The sequence below is a fragment of the Nelumbo nucifera genome, chromosome 6 (genome assembly GCF_055504915.1).
Source record: "Nelumbo nucifera cultivar China Antique chromosome 6, China Antique-T2T, whole genome shotgun sequence".
NCBI classification, from domain to species: Eukaryota; Viridiplantae; Streptophyta; class Magnoliopsida; order Proteales; family Nelumbonaceae; genus Nelumbo; species Nelumbo nucifera.
The window spans coordinates 3,650,821-3,678,766 of record NC_142654.1 but is presented as its reverse complement, the minus strand read 5'-3'; the positions used below and the strand labels follow the sequence as shown (position 1 = coordinate 3,678,766).

The 27,946-nt window shown below is 38.0% G+C and overlaps 1 protein-coding gene across 1 annotated transcript in view; it reads left to right on the top strand.

Annotated features, from left to right (window-relative positions):
- Positions 1-2,693: 2,693 nt before the first annotated feature.
- Positions 2,694-27,946, top strand: part of LOC104590399 (AGC (cAMP-dependent, cGMP-dependent and protein kinase C) kinase family protein) — a 52,221-nt gene continuing 26,968 nt past the window's right edge. The window contains exons 1-5 of the mRNA XM_010249067.3: positions 2,694-3,040; positions 15,544-15,718; positions 23,066-23,149; positions 25,876-26,117; positions 26,253-26,496. Coding sequence (XP_010247369.1) covers positions 2,898-3,040; positions 15,544-15,718; positions 23,066-23,149; positions 25,876-26,117; positions 26,253-26,496 — 888 coding nt within the window. The 5' untranslated portion in view covers positions 2,694-2,897. The remainder of the gene's footprint in view (positions 3,041-15,543; positions 15,719-23,065; positions 23,150-25,875; positions 26,118-26,252; positions 26,497-27,946) is intronic.

The following is a 27,946-nucleotide window of genomic DNA, read 5'->3' as shown; positions in this document are numbered from 1 at the left end:
TATAAAAAGCGAATTCCCTTTTTTTCTGGGAATTTTCACCAACATTTTTCTACCTCTCTTATCTAAGCATATAGTGGGTACAAAGAGGGCATATATGTCATTTACTCTCATTTCAGAAACTGCCTACATATAACCATTCAAAAAATGCTCATTTATAATCGCTTAGAAATTGGCACATGCAAATATACATCCATGTTTACTACTTTATTTAAAGCGTTAGAAAGTATAAAATATATTTTTTAGACTGGATCTGCTGCTCACAAAGGGTGCCTCACAACGACGTCATAGGCATGTTCCACCGTGTATTAAGAATATCTCAGGTACTTATACATTATTATTCACAGAATAAGTTATCAATACATGATGAGATGTGCATGTAAGGTAGGGGTGAGCAAAAAAACCCGAAAAACCGAATTGACCAAAACCAAACCGAAAAATCGATTAGCCAAATCGGTCGGTTCGATGTTTTCAAAAAACTGAAAGTTTCAATTAACCATTTAAAAAAACTGGCAGTTAATCGAACCGACTGATATATATTTTTACATAATATTATATATATTAATATTACATTTTATTTTTTTTTAATCAAATAAAAATGTTCGACAGTTTGAGAGTGTTCAGATTGCCGAACTGAGAGCTGAGACAAGTTCACCAATCCGGCATCCGCTGGCTGCCAGTTTGAGTCGTTTGACAGGCTGACACCCACTGGCTACTACGCATGCCTTTCTTTTTCTTCCCCTTTCTTTATCGGACTCTCACTCTCTCATACTCCCTCCCTCTCTCTCTCTCTCTCTCTCTCTCTCTCTCGCGCGCGCGCGCGCACGCCTATCAGTCTCTCTGAACTATCTCTCTCTCGCCTCTTAGTCTCTCTTTGAACTCTCTCTCTCTCTCTCGTGCGCGCGCGCATGCGCCTCTCAGTCTCTATTTGATCTCTCTCCCTCTCTCTCTCACTTGCTCTCAATCTCTCTCTTGCCTCTCAATCTCTCTCTCTAGCCTCTCAGCCTCTCTCAGAACTCTCTCTATCGCCTCAACGTCTCTCTTTGAATATCTCTCTCTCTTTCTCTCACCTCTCAATATCTCTACGAACTCTCTCTCTCTCTCTAGCCTCTCAGCCTCTCTTTGAACTCTCTTTATCGCCTCTCTGTCTCTCTTTGAATCTCTCTCACTTTCTCTCTCTCGGCTCTCGGACTCTCTGGTTTTGGCTTTTGGCGCTCCGTCCTCCGACCAATTCACCGACGACCTTCGACATCGGCGATTTGCGACACTAGAGGCTTGGCCTGCGGGTTAGAGGCTAATGCATTTCGGCTCTCAGACTCTCTCTGGTCCTTTTTTCTTTTTAATTTTAAGGGCATAAAAAACCAAAAAGCTGGACCGCGGTTAACTGGTTGTATCGGTTCAGTTGAATGTAAAAACCAAACCTATTAGTTCAGTCTATAAAATTACCACATGGTTCGGTTAACCGAATCATGAGCACCCCTAATGTAAGGTCGGTGTGAGGAGCCCTGTGTGAGGAGCAGACCTCAATTCATTTTTTTTTTCTGATAAGAGAAATTATAAAATATTAGATATAATAAAATGAAGGATAAAATACAAAAATCTCCCTTGATGTTTTTGACAATCATAAAAACCTCCTCTATAGTTTTAGTTTAACAAATACCTCCCTTGAACTTTTGAGAAACTCAACAAAAACCTCCCTTTCATCATTGTCCGAGATGGAAAATGTTAGATTGATGCATCATTTTTTTTCCAAATATCCAGTCTACCCTTTTATAAATTATTTTATATACAAAATTACTAAAATAATCCCATTTTAACTCAACAAAAAACATATTTTAGTAATTTTGTATGTAAAATTAATGAAATGATCGTTAAAAGAGGTTTTTGTCGAGTTAAAATCGGGTTATTTCAGCAATTTTATATGTAAAATAATTTATAAGAAGGTAGAATGGGTATTTTAAAAGAATGGTGCATCAATCTAACGTTTTTCGTTTGGGACACGGAAGAGATGTTTTTGTTGAATTTTTCAAAAGTTCAGGGGAGGTATTTGTTAAAATGAAACTATAGAGATGTTATTTACGATTGTCAAAAATTTCAGCGGAAGTTTTTGTATTTTACCCTAAAATGAATAACCAGAGCATAATAAAAACTACAAAGTTTATGTTGGTTTCCAGCTAGATTTATAGCTTGAGTTCAGGTAAATGCCCCTTGTAAACGGTCATTCTTCTATTTCTACAATAAAAAAGTATTTAGATATTAATTATACTTGGAAATTGTTGTGTACAGATCTCATACAGATACATGCCCGTAAACTTCTCCCTCGCACGCCATGAACTCAGATCAAATCACAATTTGAACCGTTCGATTTATACAAAGACGATCTCACATCTTTTTCCTGTCATGGAAATGATTACAAAGTCCCAGATGAATCCATTTGATTCCAGGCTATGGCCCTGGGCTTATCATGAATACTGACCATTAGATGAGAATATTACGAGGAGAAGTGTACATCATTATCATTTGATGATAAATAGATCATCAAAAAGGTAGACGATGTAGTGTACGGTTCAGATGATAAAGGAAAAAACTCAATCCATACAGATATCCCGTGTTTATGAGAGCCACAGGGGAGCAGACAAGAGGACCCCACCAGATGGTGTATGTGCATGCATGCATGGAGAGAGAGAGAGAGGATCAGTGAATGAGAATAGACTTGAAATAATTGGGGTTTTATTTTTAGAGTGGTGGAGGAAGAGGGGTTCTGAAATTCCACTCATTTCCTCTTGGTTATGATCTGGTGGCGTTTCGTCGTAGCAATAAAAAATAGTGCGAGGCAGACTGTACAGTCTGGTATTGGAGGGCTAAGGAGATAGTCTCTAGAGAGGGAAAGCTACAGAGAGATGGAGGATCGCAACGAGAACGGTGAAACCAATGAGGAGTCGTTAGGTTCGAGTCTGACCATGGAGAAGGTTGCTGCGGCCAAGAAGTTCATCGAGAACCACTATAGGGCGCAGATGAAGAACATCCAAGAGCGAAAGGAGAGGTAATCTCAAAACAAAGACTACAGATCCATTATGCTTATCTCTATCAGTGGTTTTCCTTTTTCAAGATCTCACTTGGATCTCGAATCTGTTGGTAATTTGAATCGAGCTGGATTCCTCATAGATAATCCCATATTTTTACTTTTTAATGGGTTGATTTGATACCTTATTTTGCTTTTGTTGGCAACTCGCATTTAATTGCATGCATTTGATTGAATCGCGCATGAAACCGGGGAGATGCACAAGCTAGACCCGGTAATTGAACCGGATTAGTTTGTTATATGCAGTAGCTACTAGGTGTTTTATTTATTTATTTATTATGACTATGTGCAGGGTGGAGAGGTGGATATTGCATATTGCTTAGTATGGCGGGTTTTCTGTGTTTTCGAAGTAGCTTACTTTTCTTGCTAGCTTTTAATTTCTCTATGTAAATTGAATGGTCTACTCGTTGGAAGAATCTAATAAGGAACGATAATGAAGCTGGTTCTGCTTGAATTGTTCTCAATTATATGGTCTTTTTACATACTTAAATTTTGGGGAGATGAGAAGGTTTTAGTATATATTATGGTCGCCATTGAAATTGAAGTAATTGTTTGAAAGGTAAGGTATGCAAGTGTTTATTATTTGAAAAAAGAATATGCACCAAAGAACAGAAGTAGACTATTATCCCATGTACAAGTGTAACTTGTCATTCTATGTGCAGCATTTACAATGAATCCCCTTGATAGATGACATTCTCCTAATGACTGCAAAGTGGGATAAGGATGGTTTATTAAGCTCAGCTAGTATTAAAAACCATAAATATATTATAGATTCAATATTGCCAATGAGAGACAACACTTTACATCACTTCCTTAAAATAACTCTGTTGTTTCTCTCCTTCTATATGCTCCAACAAACAGAAAAGGGCAGTAAGTTCTCTTGAATGTTTTCCTGCTTGCTGAACCTCCAAGTAACCATGCCTAAATTAAGCAAGCAAACCCAGAGAAAGAACCCATTATCTTTCGAGCAATTTAATGAGATTGCAGTGCAACAATAAATGAGATACCTATTCTGTTGGAAAACTGCTAAGGGAACATTCATTTGTTAAGTCTTGGCCCCGCAAGATGAGATGGTCAATTATAAATTTGTTGAGGTAACTGGTAAGCTGTCCACACGAAAAAACAGACCTTGGTATGGGATATGAAGGAATCAAGTCCAATGCCACAAGGAGGATAAAAAAAGCATTTTTTTTAGCAAAAATACTGGGTCAAGGTTTGCATATATTATGAACAGTTACCCAAAATAAAACGTACTCTGATCCGACCACTGAGCACAAAATTATGACCTCCAGAATTGTGACATGGTGATGGGTTGAATGGTTCAACCGGCTGCACCAACAACGGATTGAAAACACTGATTTGTACAGAAGGTGCCAAGCACCACCAAAACCAGTTATCCCTCTATCCCCCATGTGTATCCTTTATTACATTGAAATCCATTGGTTACCCTAGTACATATTAGTTACGTTTACCCCTTATTTAGCTAATGCATTGGCCATTATAATTGCCTACATAGAATCCACAGAATCTGAATTGTCATCTTCCTTACCAGCTTCCAGATGTCCCTTAATTAAGTTATTCTACTTCGACAAACCTGGATTACTGTTTGTTAACCACCCAATTTTTTGATAATTGAAAATTTAATACATTACTTGAAGAAAGATCTGTTACAAATAAGCCCAGAGAGAGGGTCGAGGTGCAGCCTCACTCTTTAAGAACAAATCAGGACTACATGAGATACAAGTTACCACTAGGAGAGAGATTATACACAATCATAAAGCTGCCCAGAACAGAGAAACCCTATTAACCCCTAGTTTTGCAAGAGAATCAGCCATCTCATTAGCCGATCTTCTTACCCATTGGATCCTCACTATCATATTCCTTGTTACCCAAGCTACCTTCTTAAGAAGATCTCTTAAACCCCAGACAGTCGAATCTGGATCCAACAACCATCCCACAACAACCTGGGAATCGCCTTCAATTATCAGCCTTTCAATACCAAGTTGGCTGGCTAGCTGAATCCCCTGTACAGCAGCTAATATCTCTGCTCTGTTAGAATCTCCTAAGTCAACTGGACCTGAATATACTGCTAAGGTATTGCTTTCCTTGTCTCTCAAGATTCCTCCTATACCAGAGGGCCCAGGGTTACCTTGGATGCTTCCGTCAAAGTTTAGTTTAACAAACCCTTCAATTATCAGCCTTTCAATACCAAGTTGGCTGGCTAGCTGAATCCCCTGTACAGCAGCTAATATCTCTGCTCTGTTAGAATCTCCTAAGTCAACTGGACCTGAATATACTGCTAAGGTATTGCTTTCCTTGTCTCTCAAGATTCCTCCTATACCAGAGGGCCCAGGGTTACCTTGGATGCTTCCGTCAAAGTTTAGTTTAACAAACCCTTCAGGAGGAGGGACCCAAACTGCAAGAAACCTCTGTTTTGGAGATGAAGTGCTAGCCACTGTTGACCAGTTATTTTTTTTTTTATCAATAACTGGAATTCATTAGATTAAAAGAATTTAGTTACAACGCTCCAAAGAGAGATAAACAGGCCGCCATAGACCAGTTCCTCCAGAAGTCATCAAAGGAGAAAGACTGGGATAAAGAGGTTTTTCTTAACCAGTGTGCCCTTAAGAAAATGCAATCCTTCAACTCAGAAAGGCTTCTCTCATTATTGTGGAAGATTCTAGTATTCCTTTCCTCCCAAATAGTCCAAATGTTAGAGAAATTCAGTGATCTATCCAGCCTTAGACTAAAAAAGTAGAGCCAGCATCGTTGCTTTTAGAGTCTCACTTTGACCAATTGGTCCAGAATATAATGCCATGAGCAACCCATGAGCATCCCTTATAACTTTGCAAATAGTCGCTCTTCTTGAATTTCCTATGCTTCTACCGTCAAAATTCAATTTGAGTTGGTTTTGTATAGGTGGCTGCCATACATGAACTATGGCTGTTCTTGCTGATGTTGAGTTAGCTGTATGATACCATCCCCTCACAATGTCTTACAATACAAACAGAGCAAAGAGTGGTAAAATTTTAACCCATTGAGCCACTTATATCATGACGTTTTCCACTAGAGTCTTCTTCGATTGAGACTTCTTGCGAAAAACTTGTGCATTTCTTTCATCCCCCAAAAGGGGCAGCCCAGTGCACAAGGCTCCCGCCAATGCGGGGCTTGGGGAGGGATAGATCTACGCAACCTTACCCCTGCACACACAAAGAGGCTATTTCCGAGATTTGAACCTTGGTCACCCAGGTCGCAATGGCACAACCCAACTGTTGTGCCAAGGCCCACCCTCACCATAAAAATTTTCCTCTCCTTTTTCGAGGGTAAAAGCAAAGAATTATCAATCTCCCTACAACGTCTAGAGGGAGCAACCTACAAGGCTACAACTGAATAGAGGGAACAGAAGATTAGCAAGTGCAAAGTAGTTTCCCCATTTGCTATGCACAAAAGGCACATATGAGGGGAAGGCACCGACTTAACCTTTTTTTGTAGCATTTCCAAGATGCTGATCTTTTGATGATTCATTTCCCAGTGAAAAGCCGTAAATTTGGGTGGAATTGGTCCTTTAGAGATACCACTAGCAGGAAAAAGAGAGGAAGATCTCTAGAGAATGTCAAAGAAAGAAGTAGCAGAGAAAATAACATTGGAATTAGGTGGCACACTCTTTGGTTAGGAATAGAAAAATTGAAGGAAACACTCTTCAATGATTGAATTTGGTCCAACGCAAATGGAACTTCATACTTCCTTAGTCCCCTTGAGCCCAAATCTTGGGACGGCCCAGAAGGTAACACCATGGCACACTAAGAGGCTTTTGGTTATTAGCAGTGGAACAGATAGGAGGATATTTGTCTAAAGAAGCTTCCTCTATTCAAAGATCCTCCAAAAATTTTACTTCCTTTCTAGAAAAAGCATAAACTCTTCCATAAGGGAGAAAAAACGATAATAAAGAGGATATAGATTTCCAAGGGGCCTCAAGAGTGGCCTATTGGGGGGGGGGGGCTCAAGAGTGGTCCTAGAAGCAAGATCAACATCCCAACCATTGTCAAAAGTCCATGAATTCTCTTAATCACCACATACCACAATTTATCAGTATCCAAAGGAAATTGCCATAACCACTTACTTGATAAGGAGTTTTTAAGGGTCAATTTCCCTAATCCCAATCCCCTTCTTTACACTTAATGTTCCCCAACCTAGGCTCCCATAAAAAGTTCCTCATAATGTTCTCCAACCTCTTTGCAATCTTGCCTGGAATCCTAAACATTGATAGGAAGCACACAGGGATGTTTGCTTAGGTGGATTTTATTAAAGTTATCCCCCAAAGGATATATAATTCCTTTTCCAAGTGGCTGGTTTCTTAGTGAGCATATCCAGTATGGAGTTCAAAAAGGCGTTTGACCTCATTTTACAACCCAAAGGAAGTCCTAGATAGTTTAAAGGCCAATTTGAGCTAGAGCATCTTAAGATGATAGTGTAGGTGTTCACTCCCATCCAAGTTTATCCCTACCAAACAGCTCTTCTCAAGGTTTACTCTCACCTTCAAAATGATTTCAATGCAAAGGCCTTCTTTGTGTGGGTCCAAAAAGGATGTAAGGATGGGCAACCAGTCTTAAGGCTGTAGTCGGATCAGACCCAATAAAATTCAAATCTGATCTGATTATTGAAAACCTGTATTTTTTTTTTTTGCTTCAATTGAAAACCTCAGATTTGAAAACCTGTATTCGAATCCGATCCGATTTGAAGACCTCAGATTTGAATTCAAATTTGGATTTAATTTGACTTTGATTTAATATTTTAAAATACAAAAAATTAAAAAGTTAATTACTTTTCAACTTTATATAATAAATCAATGTAAATATACATACTTAATTTATTATATATAAATTCATATATAATATAATATATAAAAATATATTTTTATAATTTAAAATATGATTATATAAAATTTATATATTAAAATCAATAAATATTATAATATAATCAGACTCGGATTTTGATCGGATCGGGTGGAGTCAAATTCGAATATGATTCGATTATTAATCGGATGTAGATTGCAAAATCCAAATCTGATTCGAATACATAATCACATCACATGGATCCGAGATAATCAGATCAAATGTTAGATCGGGTTGCAGATTTTTGGGTATCATTGACAGGCCTAGTCAGTCTTGTGGGGAACCGTTGGTTTGGGAGGGGGAAACTTAGGTAATTTAATGGAAGTCATTATCATCAAATTAACACTAGGACTTTTCCTTGTTCATGCATCACTTTTATTTATTGGATCACCATTTTCCATCTGATATGAAAATGTCCTCAAACATCACATGGATCCGAGATAATCAGATCAAATGTTGGATCGGGTTGCAGATTTTTGGGTATCATTGACAGGCCTAGTCAGTCTTGTGGGGAACCGGTTGGTTTGGGAGGGGGAAACTTAGGTAATTTAATGGAAGTCATTATCATCAAACTAACACTAGGACTTTTCCTTGTTCATGCATCACTTTTATTTATTGGATCACCATTTTCCATCTGATATGAAAATGTCCTCAAAGCAAGTAACAAGAAGTTGTAGGTTCTTCATTGCTTGTGGTTTGGTATCCTCATGAGTCACAAAATAATAATTGTATCTTTCACAAATTGTATATGAGAAATCACCATCCCTTCTCTTCCCACACTAAGATCTCTAATAGTGCTGCGTTGATCTACCCTGGATATCATGGAGCTTAGGATATTTACCACTAGAGTAAACAAGAAGGGATAAAGGGGATCTCCTTTCCTATGACCTCTTTTTATTGGGAAAAAGTCCTTTGCCACACCATTCACAATGATTTAGAAATGGCTAGTAGAGAGACATCCTTTTATCCACTTCCTCTATTGACTCCCAAACCCACAATTTTCCATGACTGGATCCAAGAAAGAACAATCCACCAAGTCATAGTGCTTTTCCAAATCTAGCTTGTAACAACCCTTTCCACATCCTCTTCATTGTGTTGGAGGCATTTATTTACAATGATATTTGATCAACTATTTGTTTCCCTTGGGCAAATGCACCTTGATTTTGGGAGATTAAGGATGGCAATACTCTCTTGATCCTAAGGATGATGTAGAACGCGGGAAGGGGTCTAACGCTGAGAATCTGGAGAAAGAGGTAAGTACCCTTATTGCTGTTAGGCCCTTGGTTGAGAAGACGCCAAAACGGTGGGGAAGAATCTTTTGGTAGAATACCATAGTTGTCGGAATAATGAAGTGGGGGCTTGAAGAAGGAAGAGGAGGGAAGGGATTATTAGTTTTGGAGGTGAGATATGGGGTGTATTGATTCATAAGTAATGAAGATTATTTATTGGAATGTGAGGGGCTTAGGGAGTGGAAAAAACAGGAGAATTATCAGAAATGTTTTAAGAAAAGAGAAACCGGGGATGTTGTAATGTTGCATGAAAAAACACTCTCAGAGTTGGACAGAAGGTGGATAAGGAGTTTTTGGAGCAATAGAGGGTTGAGCTGGTCATATGCCTCTTCTAGTCTTCTTGGGGTGCTTTTGGTGGTATCCTTACAATTTGGAATAATGAGGAGGTGGATTTTTTGGAAGAAGTGATTGTGAATTTTTCAGTGTCAATAAAGGCAAAAAAGTGAGTGGAGGTAGAGTGGGTTTTAACAAATGCGTATGACCCTAACTCATAGAGAAATGGACCTTCTCTGGGAGGACCTTGGTGTCTGGGTGGAGACTTTAATGTCATTAGATTCACAAGTGAAACAAATAACACAAACCAGATTATAACCACGAGTATGGTAAAATTTAATTCCTTTGTGGAAGCCTTAGAGCTAAAAGAACCCCCCGCTCCACCCATCCACACACACACTGCAAGCTTCCTTTACATGGTCCAACTTTTAGGAAAATCTAGTATGTTCCAAATTGGATAGATTCCTTTTTTCCTTTGATTGTGAAGAGTTGTGGGAAAACCTAGCCCTAAGAGCACACTCCCTAGGGTAACCTATGACTATTGTCCTCTATATTTAGATAATCTTCTTGGGGGCTCCACACCTTTTAGATTTGAAAACATGTGGCTAGAAGTTCCGATGTTTATAGAAAAAATGAAAGAGTGGTGGGTGGAAGGTGGAATCAATGTAGATAATAAAGGGGTAAGATTCACTAAAGAATTGAATAGATTAAAAAGAAGAATCAAGGAATGGAATAAAGACGAATTTGGGAGAATCAAAGAAATAAAAGAGAGAATTGCTAAAAGGATTGAGGAATTAGACCAAAAGGAGGCCTGAAGAGAATGTAGTGTGGAGGAAAGATCATAGACATGGAATCTAAACGTGGAATTAGAGGAAATCTCTTAGAGGCAAAAATCAAGATGTAAGTGGTTACTGGAGGGAGATGGCAACACAAAATTATTTCAATCAGTGGCAAATGGGGGATAAAGAAAAAACATGATCTCTAGTATTGAAATTGAAGGTCAAGTGATAACTTCAAAGGAGGAGATTGTCAATGCCTTTGTGGATCATTTTAAATCAATCTTTTCCTCCTTAGGGGAAAGGGGTTAGGAAGTGAGGGAATTGGATTGGACCAGGGTTTCGAAAACTCAAGCAGCCCTCTTAGAAAGGAGCTTTAGTAAGGATGAGGTTCAAGATGTAGTGTTCTCAATGGAAAGATCTAAAGCTCCAAGACCTGACGGTTTCTCACTTGCTTTCTATCAGAACTGCTAGGAAATCATAAAAGATGATTTGATGGATGTGTTTCTTGAATTTTATCAAAAAGGGGAAATTTCACTGGTAGCCAATGCTACCTTCCTAGACCTAGTGCCTAAGAAAGAGGTCAAAACTCTAAAGGACTTTAGGCCTATAAGCCTAGTGGGTAGCCTTTACAAAATCATTACTAAAGTTCTGGTAAGGAGATTTAAGACTATTTTGGCTTTGGTAATTTCCCAAAATCAAGGATCCTTTGTAGAAGGGAGACAAATAATTGACCAAATTCTTGTGGCAAATGAGTGTGTGGTAGAAAAGAAAAACGTAGGGAGGGATAGGACCAGTTTGCAAGTTGGATCTGGAAAAGGCCTATGATATGGTGGATTGGTCTTTCCTCTTGTGTTTGTTGGAAAAAATCGGTCTTGGTGAGAAATGGAGAAAGTGGATCAAGGGCTGTATTAGCTTGGCACATTTCTCGGTATTTATTATGGAGTGGGTAGGGACTTTTTCCCGTCTAAAAGAGGATTAAGGCAAGGAGACTCCATTTCCCCCTTTTCGTTCACCATTGTTGCTGAGGTTTTGAGTAGGTTAATCATTAAAGATGATCTAGAAAACCAATTTAGAGGTTGGAGGATTGGTAGAAATGAGGTGGTGGTGACTCACTTGTAGTTTGCGGATGACATAATCATCTTTTGTGAGGACTGTACTGAGGTCAGCCCAAGGAACTTAAAAGTTAAAAGCTTTGGTTGATTGTTTCCAAAGGATCTCTAAGTTAAAAGTGAACTGGGGTAAGAGTTGCGTGGCTGGAATTGACATGAGAGATGAAAACATCCATTTGCTGGTAGGTCTACTAGGTTGTGAGGTGAAAAATTGGCCTCTAGAGTATCTTGGTTTGCCTTTAGGAGGAAACCTGGGAGCAGGTAGCTTCTGGAAACCAATAGTAGAAAGATTTGCTAAAAAGTTAGCTTTGTGGAAGAAGGGAGAATTACCCTGATCAAGTCTACCCTAGCCAACTTGCCCACTTACTTCTTGTCCACCATTAGAATCCCGATAAAAATAGCAAGACAATAGAAAAATTAATGAGGGATTTCTTGTTGGAGCCAAGAGATGAAAAGAAAGATCATTTGGTTAAATGGGAATAGGTGTGTAAATCTAGGGAACAAGGAGGGCTAGGCATTGGGAACTTGGTCAAAAGAAACACAACTCTTTTAGGAAAGTGGCTTTGGAGATTTCCTTTAGAAGGAGATAAACTGGGGCATAGGATCATTGGAAGCATTCATGGTGTGGCAAACAATGGCTGGGATGCAAAACTAGCGCTTCATGCAACTTCCAGTTCCCTGTGAAAAGCAATCTCTGAGGTATTACCAACTTTTCTTAATTTTGTCCATTTTGATGTGGAATGTGGGGACCATTGGAAACATTTTGATGGAGATTTCCTTTAGAAGGAGATAAACTATGGCACAAGGTCATTGGAAGCATTCATGGTGTGGCAAACAATGGCTGGGATGCAACACTAGTGCTTCATGCAACTTCCAGTTTCTCGTGAAAAGCAATCTCTGAGGTATTACCAACTTTTTTAAATTGTATCCATTTTGATGTGGGTAGCGGGGACCATGTCTTATTTTGGGAAGATCTCTAGCTAGGGGAATTACCCCTTAATTTGTAATTCCTTGGACTCTACTCTTTGTCAAATCTTAAGGATATGAATCTGTTTCTAGATTCGGGGTGCCCTTAGACTTTGGTTTAAATGGGGACTTTGGTTTTAGAAGGGGCTTTAGAGATAATGAGTGTGATTCACTTATCCTTTTACTTCCAAGTTTCGAAAGTCTTTCCGGATTAGAACTCTCTGGATGGTAGGGTTTGGTTTCCTTCCCTTGATGGCTTGTTCTCTTATGCATCCTTGTTTAGCCTTCTTATTCACTCAGATTCTTTGGGGGTAAACTTCCCAGTGAGAGAAATTTGGTGCAAACCAATCCCTCCCAAAGTACAAACTCTTTGCTGGGAAGTGTTTCTTGGAGAAATTAACACCTGTGATGTGCTACAGAAAAGAAGGCCAAATAAATGCCTCTCTCCTCATGTATGTATCCTTTGTAAGGCTTGTGGTGAGACCCCTCCTCATTTATTAATCTCCTGCTCCTTTGTGTCTTGCATTTGGGACTACTTTTGTTCTCTCTTTGGTTGCAGATAGGCTCCCCAACAGGATGTGGTTAGTTTGTTGAACCCCAGCTTCTTGAGGCAACAGAAAAAAAGGGGAAGATGCAGTAAGGGCAGCTTTGGTCTGGACTATCTGGGAAGAAAGGAATCAAAGGATATTCAATGAAAAGATAAGGTCGAAGGAGGAAGTGATTGAAACTATAAAAGTCAGGTCAACACATTGTGTAAAAACTTTGGAACTTTTTAGAGACATTTCTATAAATGACATAATAAGGAATTGGACTGAAGTGGTACAAACAGAGATGCACAAAGAAGTAGTCAGAATGGTTTGGAAACCACCAGCGATACATAAGCTGAAGTTCAAATTTGATGACAACTCTTTTGGCAATCCAGGGAGGGCAGGCATAGGAGTTTTTAGAAACTATCAAGCAGTAGTAGTGGCTTTGTTCTCAGGACCAATAGGCTTTGGAGATTCAGTTCAGGATGAAATTATGGCTCTTTTGCAAGGCTTGAAACTAGCTGTACAACTTGGAATTAGAGAGCTGGAAGTTAAAGGAGACTCACTTTTGGTCATTTTTTGGGCAAAGAAAAGCTACTCAATACCCTGGAAGTACAGACTTACTTTCAGGGAAATTGATTGTCATGCTAGAAAGGTTAAATGCACATTTTTGCTGTTAAGAGGTCAGCAAATGGATTGGCAGATGTTCTAGCTAAACAGGGGGGCTGATAGACCAACATTATTTTGGGCACAGTTGTAATTGCTGTAGTAAAAAGGCAATGGGATTTCTTGCTTCTTTGTATCTTGGGCTGCTTAGTAGCTAAAACACCTGTAATCCTGTTTCAGTTTAATAAATGAATTTCACTTGCTAATAAAAAAAAACGGAAAAGGAAAAGGAGGTGACAATGGGTACTTTGGTTGAACAGGGGGCGAGAGGTTGCAATGAAAGGGAGAGAAGGGGAACAAGGGGTTTCGGAAGGTGTGCGTAAGAGTGGTATGGAATTTAGTACTTTAGTTGAGAAGGAGGTGACAATGGGTAAATTTTTGGGTTTGTTTTTTTTGGAGAGGGGAAAATTTTGCAAGAAGGGCTTTCGAACAGTTCGAAAAAGCCAGGAGGGAAGAGAAGAACAAGAGATAGGAAAATCTTTCAAAGAACATAGTTGGGATGAAGAAGGGGGAGAGGAGGAGGTGCTGGGAGAAGATATGTAAGGAGTTGGATTTTGACTTAGGTCAGGGGTAAGGTAGGGGGTTAAGAATAAGGATAGTGAGTTGGTGTGTTAGAGGTCTGAAGAAAAACAAGGGGAGATTAGTGTTCAAGAGCTTATTCAGGCATTACAGACCAGGCGGTTCTTTTACAGGAAACAAAATTGGAGTTAGTCAACATGAACCTGAAGGAAGAAATTCGGGGGTGGGGGCAGTGGGGAGTGGTTGGAAACTTGGAATTGGTTTCCAAGGGTCTTTGAGAGGGTGTTGTCCAAAATTCGAGATGCTGGTGGCTTTAGTTGGGCTTTATGTTTCAGATTGAGCTCTGGTGCTCCCTGAGTTTGAACAAATTAGCAGATCAGATAAGGGGGAGTTTTTTTTGGGATGTGCTTGAATTTCAGATTTGTAATGCTCATTCCTGCTTTTGTTGGTCTCTAGTTGCTTTGTATTGTGGGGTTCCATGCCATCTTGTCACCCTACTTTGTAACCTTTTTTCTTTTTAATTGTTTTTATTTTTTTTTGATGAGTAAGAGATCATTAAGATTTCATTGAAATCAATAAGGATAGGCACTGTTACAAGCATCCCAAAGGGAGGTGTGAGGTGCAGCCTCACTATTAAATCTAAAACAGCACAGTAATTACAATTGCGCCCAATACAACTGATCCCTAATTATTCCTTGCTTAGCTAATGAATCAGCCTTTAAACACCAAATCTGCCGTGTTAACCACTGGAACTTCTTCATTTCATCTCTATAACACCAATTCACTGAGTCCGGATCTTTTAGCCAGCCTACCACTACCTTGGGGTCCCCTTCAATCACCAGGTTCTCCAAGTTCATCTCTTTTGCAGTCTGAACACTTTGTAAAACTGCAAACAGTTCAGCCTTTAAAGAGTCTCCTTCCCCACCGGTCCTAAATAAAGTGCTATTATGATCCCTTATTTCTTATGACTCCTCCAATTCCCGAAGGATCTGAGTTGCCTTGACTGCTCCCATAAAGTTTAATAATTTTTTTTATTACTCTTCAAAAAATCCTAAGTGATAGTACCCTAGCAATTATTTTATACAGGCTTACCACTAGGCTTATAGGTCTACAATCTTTAGGATGAAAAGCTTCTGACCTTTTTTTATCCTAAGTGATGCACTTCAGATGTCTAATAATGTTCAGCAGTTCCCATCAGTCAAATTTTGTTTTTTATGCCCTTTGTTTCTTTACCTTATTCGACATGTATCTTTGTACCAAATTATTTATAGAAGTTTTGTTTCTTCTTTTATATTTTATATTTATTTTTTACTTGATTCTTATTTTATACATTGATAAATTTTTTCTTGTTTTGCTTAGCTTTCAATTAGTAGAATGCACAGGTACTGATTGGATTTGTGAGTTCTCTTGGCATTATCCTTGACACAATTTGGTTGTATTTCAGGCGGTGGGTGTTAGAAAGGAAATTAGCTTCTTCAGATGTCCCTCAAGAGGAACAAATTAATCTGATCAAGGATTTGGAACGGAAAGAGACAGAGTTTATGCGACTTAAGAGGCACAAGATTTGCGTCGACGACTTTGAACTTCTAACCATTATTGGAAGAGGAGCTTTTGGAGAGGTTAGTTCATTGGAGTCAAGCATGGCTTGATTTAAATTTAAGCCACTTAGCTGTTGCATCTTTGGTTGCTGGGAATTTTTTGTTTAAAATATTAATAAAGGGTTTTGAGAACTTGAAAGGTAATGCCTAGTTGCTAATGTCTTTTTTGTGTAGAATCTCATCTTCAGCACTCTATTCACTTACTGACAACCGACAACTGAAGCTTATCTATCAAAGAAATAAAGGAAGAACAAAATAATGAAACTTGTTTTGTTCTTGAACAATAATGGGAACTTGAAAGGTAATACCTAGCTTAGTTGCTAATGTCTTTCTGTGTAGAATCCCATCTTTAGTACTTTTAAGTTTCTTACTGACAGCCAACAACTGAAGCTTATCTACCAAAGAAATAAAGCAAGAACGAAATAAAGAATCTTGTTTTGCTTTTGAACAAAAAAAGGAAACTTCTATCCATCAACCTGATATTTCATATTTCAATAGAGTTTGGTGTTTTTACTGCTTCTGCCTGCTATATAAATCTTTTAACCTTCTTTTTTCTACTTGGTTTGAATCCTGAAACAGGATCCTTCAATTAACCATCTGAACCTGGGGTCCTGTATTGACTCTCTCTTGGAATATGTCATATCTGAGGGAACTTGATCTGGGAATTGTGTCTCAAAGCTGGCAGCTCCACAACCTGGAAAATTTGAAGCTAAATGAAAAGCTTTAGACTTGTGTCCATTTTACTCCTATAATGTCTGATATCTCAAGCACATTTCTGTGGTCTTGATTCTTCCCAGAAGTTCATTTCACTCATATGCTATGGGTGGTCAGCCAAAGTTTCTTTTGACAAGGGACCAATGTTGGAAATATTAGCCTCAAATTGTAGCATTACGCTGGAAATTTGAAGCCTTTTTTTGTTGCAATGCATTAGCACTGCATAGTTTCTGTTTTTAGTCCTTTTTTTTGGGGGGGGAAATATTTTTACGTTTGCATGTGCTTTTAAGTGTGGATATGGGCCATCAAGGTCCTTCAATTTCTTGTCTTCAACCACTCACTATGTCATTCATACGAGTATGATTAGTGATTGAGAAGTTGTAACTCAAGGAACTTGGAACCTGGCAGTACTGGCATACCTTGAGAGAAATCAAGCATGTTGCAAGGGAAAGGATTATTCTCATTTGAATGGGTACCTAGATCAGCAAATCGTATAGCTGATGAACTTGCAAAACAAGGGGCAAACAGGGAGTAAATGTAATTTTTTTTTGAAAAGTAAAATAAACCTTCCATTAAAAGCAGGGAGTAAATGTATTGAGGGATCACAAATGTTAGATATATGCAAAAGGTATTAATAGAAATAGAGGGAGGGCGGATGAACATGGGTCTTAATGATGAAGCAGTTACATGTACATAAGCATTGTAAATATTACATTCTCACCATTAATAAAGAAAAGTTACCAATAAAAAAAAAAGATGCACTGGATTCATTAAAGGAAATGAAACGAACATGAATGCTACTCCTTTTCTTTTGCATCCTGATATTTTAGTAAAAATTTCTCATTACCTATACAAAACCGGATATGTAGTCTTATGGTCATGCACACGGTTCAAAATCTTGATGGCTCAGTTTGGGAAGAGTACAAATACAAATATGGACAGTGCAAAGCCTTGTATTTGCACTGTACATATTTGTATTCGTGCTGTTCCCAAACTGAGCTGACATTATTGGTGTGTATCACCTTACATGTATCAGATTTTGGACTTGGTACCATGAAATCTCATGCACTCTTGAGGTGTATTCCATGGTATCATATGGTATCACAGTGTTGCCTGATAAAAGTTGATATTTTGATAATTATTGATAATGATGACATATAATGCTACATTGAACATGCACAAACACAATAAAAAGAACTAAACATGCATAATTGTCTGTCCTTTGTCATTGTTGTCACTGTCAGCTTGGTCCACCACCTCCATCACTTCCTCATCCTCTTTTTCAATTAGGCCCTAATAAAAAGCCCCTTGACTATCAAAGGGTCCCTCAAAATATTAGAGCTTTCTCTTCACAAATGATTCTCAAGATGGTCAACACTATTGATATGCACCAATGGGGATTGAAGGGTTGGTTCTTTCCCACATGTGTGCCATTTGTAAGAAGAGCAATGAGTTGTTAAGCCACCTTTTCATTTCTTCTCCATCTTCAAAATGAGTCTCCAAAAGATATTTTTACACTCTGGCCAGTTCTCAATGGAGATTGGAAAGCAAAGGTCCTATATAGCTGTGTTCCTTTCGCAATGTGTTGAGAGGTGTGGAAGGAAAGGAATAGAAGAATCTTTGAAGAAAAATTGAAACACAAGGAGAAACTCTGTGTCGTTATTGTATCAAAGCTTTTAGATTGGATTTTAGTTCTTCCAGAATTTTTTTTTTTTGGGGGGGGTCAAAAGAGAAGAATTTGGGTCTACTTTAGAGTTTGAATAGGCTGAAGCATGTACTTGTGATGTTTTTTTTTTTAAAATTTTTGTTCTCTTGTTGTAATGGGCGATGCCTATCACTCGGCCCTTTGTAAGAGAAACATGAAAATTTCCAGTACAAAAAATTGAATCAAATTTGGTCATAGATTTTACTTTTTATAAATTTCTTTGGTAATATGAGTAGCCAATTGGATATCCACAAGAGAAGAATTTAGAGGGGTTCCTATTGTTTTCATTATTAGGGGATGGCATGGCATGAGGTAGCATCTTTTTCTTGGCTGAGAAAACGAATTCGAAGGCATTGGATCTCCCACTTCAAAATCTTGTAATATCAACATGAATAAATGCACTCCAGGATGGGTTAGCTAAGCAAGGAGTCGAGAGGGAGTCAATGTTTTGGGCACAAGTGTAATTTTTTCCTTATTGTTCTTGGGAGTTTAAGCTCCAGTTGGAAGATAAGAAAGTTTATCTTCCTCAATGTAATCACTTTTGTGAAAGTAATGAAATTCTGTTATTGATCAAAATAAATAAATAAATAAATGCACTCTAGGAATCCCAGGGCTATCAGATTGAGATGCCTTTTGTATCATGTAGAGAGATGATTGTAGCATACTTCTGGTCCCATCACAGAACGAAGTGCACTAAGAGCTAAGGTTTTATCCTTGTTACAAGTACTGAGATTTGCCTACTCCCTTAACTTAGAAAGGTTAGAGATTGAAGGAGACTGATCAGTTGAAACAGAATGGTTGAGATTATTGTTTGGTGGCCCTTGGGCTCTACGGAACCAAGGGAGGAAAGATCATTGCCTTTCTGAATGATGCTTTTTAGTAAGAATCAGAATTTTATTAAATTTGCATAGAAAGAATGATATACAGACAACAATGTTACGTCAGTAATCAGCTAGCGTTCTCTGGCAGATGGTCTAGCTAGGAGCAGGGTTGACAGAGAATCCTTGTATTGGGGGGATGGACTTGGCAGGGTAGTCATTATGCCATTTGATTTCCCTGTTTAGGATTTCAGGGCTATTTGTACTTTTGCTTTGTTTTCTTTATCTTATTTCTGTTCTGGATCTTCTTCTAAACATTCGATAGGAAGTTCTCTTTTTCTGCATTGCTGATAAAAAAAAGGTTCTCTTTTTATGTCTGAGGTTCTTTTATTAATAAAGTGCCTTGGTTAACCAATTTGTTGGTAGATGGATTAGCATGAAGAAGGAAGGGTGCAAATCTGTACCAGGAAGCTTTAAGCTTGGAATAGTTGTACTTTTTCCTGCTTCTGTTCTGTTTTTCCTTGTGGGTGATTAGTAAATGTCTTGTGTCTTCCTTCACCCCCTTTGAGTAGAATTCAGGGGGGATGTTCTTTGTATTTATTTTAGTTCATTGCAGAAATAAAGGCTTGTTGATTATACTAACGATAAAAATAAATTCTTTGATTGCAATGTCTTGGGTGTGGTATTTGGCACCTTATCTACTGTTTGCCACCCACATAACTTGATACGTGTCCCATGTTTCAAGCATCAGAGATCAACGTGGATAAGAGGGAGATATCTGATATTGCTGAAATCTTAAGTTGTGGGGTGGCTCAATGGCCTTGGATTTATTTGGGGCTTCCTTTGGGTGATAATCCAAGATGTGCTAATTTCTGGAACCCAGTATTAGGTCTACTTTGGCTAATTTGCTTGTATACTACCTATCAGTTTTTAAACTTCTAGAAGGTGTGAGTGGAAAATTGGAAAAACTAATGAGGGACTTTTTGTGGGAGCCTGGTGAGGAGAAGAAGTGGTTATGGAGACTGCCAGCTAAAAAGGACAAATTGTGGGCAAAGATGATTATTAGCATTCATGGGTTTGCAGCTAATGGATGGGATGCTGGATTGTGGAACAAGGCAACAAGAGCTTCACCATGGAAATCAATCTATGATATTCTTCCAGTTTTGCTTCCTTTTGTCAAATACAACTTATGCTCAGGTAATCTTGTCAAAATTTGGGAACATGTGTGGTTGGGTGACCTCCCGTTGAAAGAACAATTTCCCTCCCTTTTTAGACTTTCTATTTTTAAGGATGAGCCTGTGTCTACCTTTTTGTTACCTTCTAGCTCAATTTCAGTCTTTCAACCTGGGGTTTAGGAGTCCCAGGAAGGCTGAATTTAGTGTTTCAGTTTTACTTCACTATTTGGATGGTGTATTCTTGAACCCTTTAGAGTCGGATTGTAGGATTTGGTGTATTGATTCTTCTGGTTCCTTTTCTTGTGCTTCCTTCTTTTTGGCTTTGACCCAACCTTCTAATAATTCAGTTGTGGCCTTTTTGGTGAAGGAGGTCTAGAACAAGCCTATTCCTCCTAGGGTAAGTGGTTTCTGTTGGGAAGTTTTCTTGGGTAGAATTAATACTTGTGATCTTCTTCAAAGAAAGAGATAAAATTGGTGCCTCTCCCCAAAGTGGTGCATTCTTTGCAAGGCTAATGGTGAGACTAGCCACCACTTATTAATTTTCTGCCCTTTTGCCCTTTATATTTAGGAATGCGTTTTTTTTGGGTGCAGGTGGACCCCCCCTCCCCCCCGGAAAATGTTCAAGGCTTGTTTGCTTCTTCCTTTGTTAACTGGAGAAAGAGGAAGGAGAGAGAGAACCCTTTGGAGGTGTACTAGAGCGGCAATATGCTGGACAATTTAGGAAGATAGGAATCAAATTTTTTTTTTGCCCTTTACTCGGGACCAATAGGCGTGGGAGACTCCTTGAGGGCAGAAATCCTGGCTATGATGGAAGGGATCCAAAAAGCCAAGGAGCTGAATATAAGAAAGTTGATCATTGAAGGGGGATTCAAAGCTGGCTGCAGAAAGATGAGACTGGCTAGTGGAAATTTATTAATGAGAGGAAGTTTAAGTTTTTTACTCAGGACATAGAGATCAAGTTACAGTAGGTTAAAAGGAATGCAAATGCCTTTGCCGATGTTTTGGCAAAGCAAGGGGTGGGAAGGGATCAACTCTTCTGGGCTGTTCTGTAATTGCTATACCTTTTTGTCATCTTGGAGAGAGTTAAGAGAGTTTATCTCTCTCTCCAGGATGTTCTCTTGTATCTTCTTCATTAATTAATGAAATTTCTAGTTATTGATAAAAACAAGATTACTGCCATTGGATTTTGTGCATTTAATTGCATGATGAAAATTTTTTTTCTTCAATTCAGAATAAGCTTAAAGATACTCTTTTCATTGCCTGACCAGTCTGACAAGTTGGCGCAGAAGGACAAACTTAAAGGAAAATTTCCCAGGAGAAAGCAAAACAACTAATAGATCTCTCTATTTCCCTCTCAATGGGGTCGTAACTGCATTTTCTTTTGTTCTCTATTCAACTTCTCTTGGTCTTGTTATTCTATTCAGTTGGCTCTTCAATCCTGGCTTTCCTTCTCTCTGCAAATGAAGGGTGCTTTTATCTGGTCTATGATTCCATATGCAATCTGTTAGGAGCATTTAGAAGGAGGGGTGCTGTTTAAGGAAAAGAGAAATTTTTGCCTCGTGGAGTCATTCGATGCCTGGATAAAGGAGGAGGGATGTGTCAGGTTGGCAGCTGGCATTAAAACTTCTGCCAAACTGTTTTGGTCATGGAGCAGAGTGTTGGGCAGTCAAGAAACAACTTTTCCAAACAATAAATGTGGCAGAAATGCGTATGCTGAGAATGAGATAGATGAGTGAAAAAACTAGAAATGATAGAGTCAGAAATGAAGTCATTCAAAGAAACCTTGGAGTAGCACCAATAGGTGATAAAATGAGAGAAAGTAAACTAAGATGGTCTGGTCACATGCAGTTTCATCATGAATCGATGCTTAGTGCATCAAGAGTTCAGTTCCTTTAGAAGAAAAGATTTTATTTTTAGGCTATATATCACATTGGGTGTAAAGGTGGTGTACTCTAAGTGTGCATTTTGTTTGATGTTACCTTTTCTACATCCTTGTGCTTATATCAAATAATACTTTATAAGGAAGTTAATATAGTTAATAATAACCTGACAGTGCTGATTTTTGGTACTTTTGGGACTTGGGGACTCAGTCAATGCTGGTCATGATTGTTGGCGAAACAAGATTTGCGTAGCTGACACCATATAGTTGGGATAAGGCATGGATGATGATGATACCTTCAGCCTAAGCATCCTCCTTTTTTCTGAGTCAGGATTAGCATTAGATCGATCCCACTTAAGAAATTCCATATGATTAGATTAATTTAACCTTATGTTTTTCAGAGGTTGCTGAATAAATAAATTGCATAAATCCGAAAGGAAGTTCCACTCTATCTTAATATTTGCATTTTAATTAAATGCAATATGGGTTTTATTTACTATAGGCAAGTCTTTTTTCTTACGTTCTATACCATATCCTTGGTTACCTAGTCCATAATATCAGTGTTCTCTATGAATATGTGATATTATTTTTGTATTTATAGGCATATGTATGCGTGTTTTTACCAAAAAAGGCATACCTATGTGTTTCAGTGCGTCTCCTCAATACAATTTTTAAGTCTTAACATTGACTCAATGAAACTCTCGTGGTACCAAGATTTTGAACCTTGGTCTTGCATGATATTCAAATTTCAGTGCAAGTAACTTCCATTTTTAAAATGTGAAATACTTCCAATAGAGGTATGTTGCATCAGAGGATTGTGTATAGAGTTAATAATATCATGCTCTTTTCACTACAAGCCTAAAGTACACATCATAGCCTTTTTTTAATGTGTCCTGCTGTTGTGATTTTCTCCTGCAGTGACAATTGTTTGTTTTTTATATGTGATGCATAATTATTGTCTCTAAATGATAGTGTTTTTGTTTTTGTTTTTTTAATCTTGCTCCTTCTTGTGCTTTAGAATTTTTGCAATCTATTGTTAAATTGGAACTGGCTGCTTATGGTCTTATTATACTGCAGGTTAGACTATGTCGGGAGAAATCCTCGGGCAATATTTATGCTATGAAAAAATTGAAGAAATCAGAAATGCTTAGTAGGGGCCAGGTGAGATGAGATTCGTGTCAGCGTTTGTATCTCTGTTCTCCTTCACTTTATTCCTTGAAATGAAGGTTATATCTCTTGTACTGATTGCCAAAAAAGAGAAAAAAAGCTTACCAGTTAAAAAAACAAGAGAGAGAAATGAAGAAACTAACTTTGTCTTCATTCCTTTTTCCCCTTTTTAATTTGTAATTTATGGCAAAGGTCCTTTCAAAAAGATTAAAGAAGACCTTTCATCGCGTGGTTGAATCTACTCAAATGGCTTTTGTTGATGGTTGACTGGAGATATTGGATGGGTTGCTTGTGGATAGTTAGTGTATTTTGGTCATTTTACATGTTGTCTGTTGGGTTTGGCCTAGTGGTTTGATTTGTCTGGTCATAGTTAGTTTGTGTTTAAAATTTCAGTAATTGTTTAATTAATTGGGGTTATTGAGTTTTCTTATGATAGTCGCAATTCTGTAATTTCTGCTTTTCCTAATTTTAGGACTGGCCACCCTTGTATTGTTTATATGCGTGTTTCATGGTCTCATAAACGTGGGAGAAATAGGACCTTAAATCAATGGTAGGGATTTTAATGTGATTTTCGAGTGAATTGAATAATCCTCATCAACAGATTTTAACTAGAATGAGAAAGTTTAACAATTTCATAGAAACATGTGAGTTAAAGGAGATTCCCCTTTTACAAGTTCGATTCGCTTGGTCTAACTTTCAAGCAAACCCCCTTTAGTCAAAACTGAAGAGGTTCCTATTTAATCTATAGTGGAAGGAACATTGGGAAGGTTTGGTTTGTAGAGCTCTACCTAGAGTGGCCTTTGACCATTATCCTATTAGATTAGGGCCTAAAGGGCTTTTAGGTGGTCCTACCCCTTTTAGGTTTGAAAAGGGGTTGATTCGGCTGGAATTTGCACATAAGCTGAAGGAGTGGTGGAGGGAAGATTTAAGAGGAATCACTTGGAAAGTTGTGAGATTTCACAAAAAATTGCAAAGATTGAAAGCTATGGTTAAGGATTAGAACAAGGACCATTTTGAGAAGATTTTGCAACTAATTACCAGTTTCTCCATATGTCATCAAAGGAGAAGAGTGAAAATAGATCCAAAGCCTTAGCCCAGTTAATAGCCCTTATCAGCAGACAGTCCCAAATAGTAGCCTCATCCCTTTCTTTATCATTGAAAGCCCTGTTATTTCTTTCCTCCCAAACCATCCATACTAAACAGCCCTAACACATCTTAGGCCACCTGAATCCCCCCCCCCCCCCCCAATTGCAAACGCATCCTCCACCTGCATCCAGAAAGACCAAATTTCATGGTAACAGCTTTCTCCATTTTATATAACCATTTTCTAATAAAATTGAAGTTACTTATAAAAAAAAATGCAAGCACATGTGTGAAAAGAGTTAAAAAAAATGGGCATATAGGTATTGGAATGAATTTTAGAGCTTATTTTCTGCTTGTGTGACTTTTGGTGAATGATTTCCAAGGACCTAGAGAGATTATAGGACCGACCCATTTGAGTGATTACATGTTTTTTCTTTCTTCTTTCACTCTCAAACCATTATACCATTATAGTTATCAACAACTTTCAAATTCGTCAGAAAAAGGAGTGTTTGTCAAAGTTTACATCAAAATCCATTTTTTTCTTGTTTTGGCAGTTTTTCCCTTGTGCCAAACCATTTCTGATTACTTCATACTTGGTTGGCCCCATATACCTTTATATCCTTTTATCATACCAAATATCATCCCAAAATTCCATTTGGAACCCTAGTTTTCATGAATTTTTAGTCTTCTCCACATTATAGAATTTTTGTCCTTTTGTGCAAGATGTACTCCAAACCATAGCAAACTTGGTTGCCCCTTATCTACCCAGGACCATGGTTTAAAGCATCAATACGCCCGATATGCACAAACAGGCGTATCGGGTGTTTCAATACTTTATAACTTTTTTTTAAATGTTTAAGGTAGTCGGTTTTAGATTTGCCTACCCCCTGAAAAGGCCCAAATTCCAAAAACCCCTTATTTGGGGTTTCGGAAAGCCACCAATACAAAACAGTACAGCCTTTTTGGACCTTGCCCAGGACAAATCTACATCAAAATTTTGTTGAAAAAAATCCAACCATAGGCCTATTTTCCCTAATTTGATATTTTCCACAATTCTGGGATTTAGACCATGCGATCCTACTTCAATTTGTATCGTAGTAGGAGCTCCTACATCATTTTGGTATTGGTGCACGTTGTCGTACTTCAGTTGGCATCAAAACAGATGGTCCTACTTTTATTGGTATTAGGGGAGGCAGTCCTACATCATGGGTACCTACGACCTACCTGCCTTTCCTGTGTAGACGTCATGTAAACTGTATGGAATGTTGATGGGTTAACCAGGGCTTATAGTAGTCTCTACCTTGTGCAACTCTGTCCCATATATTCTTATAATAAAATATCTGCATTACACGGTCAGTCCAAAAATCTCTGCCACTTGGTTTGTTTTGGTTATGATGTTTTTAAATTTCTCTTTTTATGTTGCCTATACAAATTTTGTTTTAGTCTGTCCATTTGATGATTGAAGCAATGCCATAGGATGTCATTAGGGTAAAACTATTCAGACAATATTTGCTTTGAAGCCTGCAATTTTTATGTTCTCTATTATTTGTTCTGGTCCTTAAGGTTAGTTATCATAAACAATTTGTTGCTAAGTCCTTCCTTGCACAGAACTTGGTTAACGTGCTTTCCCATTATAGGTGGAACATGTTAGAGCTGAAAGGAACTTGCTTGCAGAAGTTGCCAGCCACTGCATTGTGAAGCTCTACTATTCATTTCAAGATGCTGATTACCTGTATCTAATAATGGAATATCTGCCTGGTGGTGACATGATGACTTTGCTGATGAGAGAAGACACTTTAACTGAAAGTGTGGCTAGATTTTACATTGCCCAAAGTGTCCTGGCTATAGAGTCCATTCATAAACATAACTATATTCATAGGTTTGGATTTATCTATTGTTGACACTTTCAATAATTTGTTAGAGGCAGGGTTCTTTTTAAAATGGGGTTTGTGAATTGTTTATTGGATGCATCTGTATTATCCACATTCATGAGTTCAACCTTTTTTTTTTTCAGAGATATCAAACCTGACAACCTTCTACTGGACAAAAATGGTCACATGAAGCTCTCTGATTTTGGTCTTTGCAAGCCTCTTGACTGCAGAGCACTGTCTACTCTAGATGAAAATGAACCTATGGCTGATGAGAATATGAGAGAATCGATGGAGATAGATGGATGCTTCCCAGATGCAGATAATGGCAGCAAATGGAAAAGCCCCCGCGAGCAACTACAGCATTGGCAGATGAACAGGCGGAAACTGGTACTCAAGTGATTTGCTTTTCTTCTTTTGTTTTTTTCCTGCAAAAGAAGTTATAAAAATATTATTTCAGTTTATGCTCTTCCAATACCATATTTTTGCTAGTCTTAACAGTGATGATACACAATATATAAAATTTTGGTGTTGTTTTGATTGGTAATACCCAAAAATTTTGTTAAAACAAGTATTATTTATTTATTGAAGGAAAATAACTTAGTTAACTAAAACAGAATATGCTAGGAGAAGGGTCCTCCCTCAGACTGGTCTAGGCCACTAAGTAAATCCTCCGGTCCTTAGACAAATGGTAACGTTATTGTCAAACTTGTACATCTGAAGAGTAGTTCAATCTTCCTCCTGGATGTCCACATACTAATAGTAAATAATGGTGAGGAACATTAAGAGAAAACAGTATGATGTATACATGTTTTTTTTCCTTCTTATTTTTAATGGTTTCTAGACTCTCCTCATGATTTATATTTAACTTGAACTCCAAGTTTCATTTAAACTAGAAGTACAACCATTTACATGACATGAAAATTAAACTTATATAAAAAGAAAAAGAAAAATGAAAACAAACTTGTCTGAAATAGTTTACACATTAATCTGTGTTCTGGATGCTATGCTTTTGTAATTTAGAATGAACTATCAAGTATCGGTCATTATCTAATCCCTATTTGCCAAAACATAAGATGATCCTGTCTACTTATTTTAATTGGATAAAGACTTTCTATTTAAGGAGATACATGCCCTAATACAAGGGCTGAAGCACACAAGAAACACTTGGGGCCTAAAACAATGTTGGTGGTGCTAACTTACTATATAATAATATGTAATTCCCTATTGAAACATTTTTGCTAGGAATAACCTATTGCTAACATCTTTGTTGGCAAGAGTTGGTTTCATGCTGGAGAAAGTGGAGAAAGTAGTGCTGGAGAACAGACTACTTTTTGACTTCTTTCCATGGGAGGCTTCGTGGAGAAAGTGGAGGGAGGTTTCGTGGAGAAAGTAAAATGGAGGTCAGCTCTGAGGATAGAGGCCAAAGAGTTTCTCTTCGAAGAGATACGGATCAAAGGAAGAATGGGTTTGAAAGTAAGAGAACAGAAGAGAGCCACGATCCTTGTGGAAGGCTCAGAAATGATTGAGTGGGTGAAAGAGTTTGTCTCTGATGCAGTTGCTAAAGGGAAGCAGAAATATCGGAAAGAAAATTTCTCAGGATCGGGTAGGAGGTATGTGCTGGAGAACAAGAAGAATGCAAAAGGTGCATTTATTTCTTTAACTGAATATTTCTCTAAAGGAAGGAAACAAATGATTTGTCTTCTTCAAGGGAAGAATGATCAAGGGTGGAGAAGGATTGCTGGGACACTAACAAATTTTCTAAATAGAAGGAGAATGGAGAATAAAGAGAATATGAAAGTTGATGAAAGGGGACAACGACCAGAAACCAGAAGCCAGT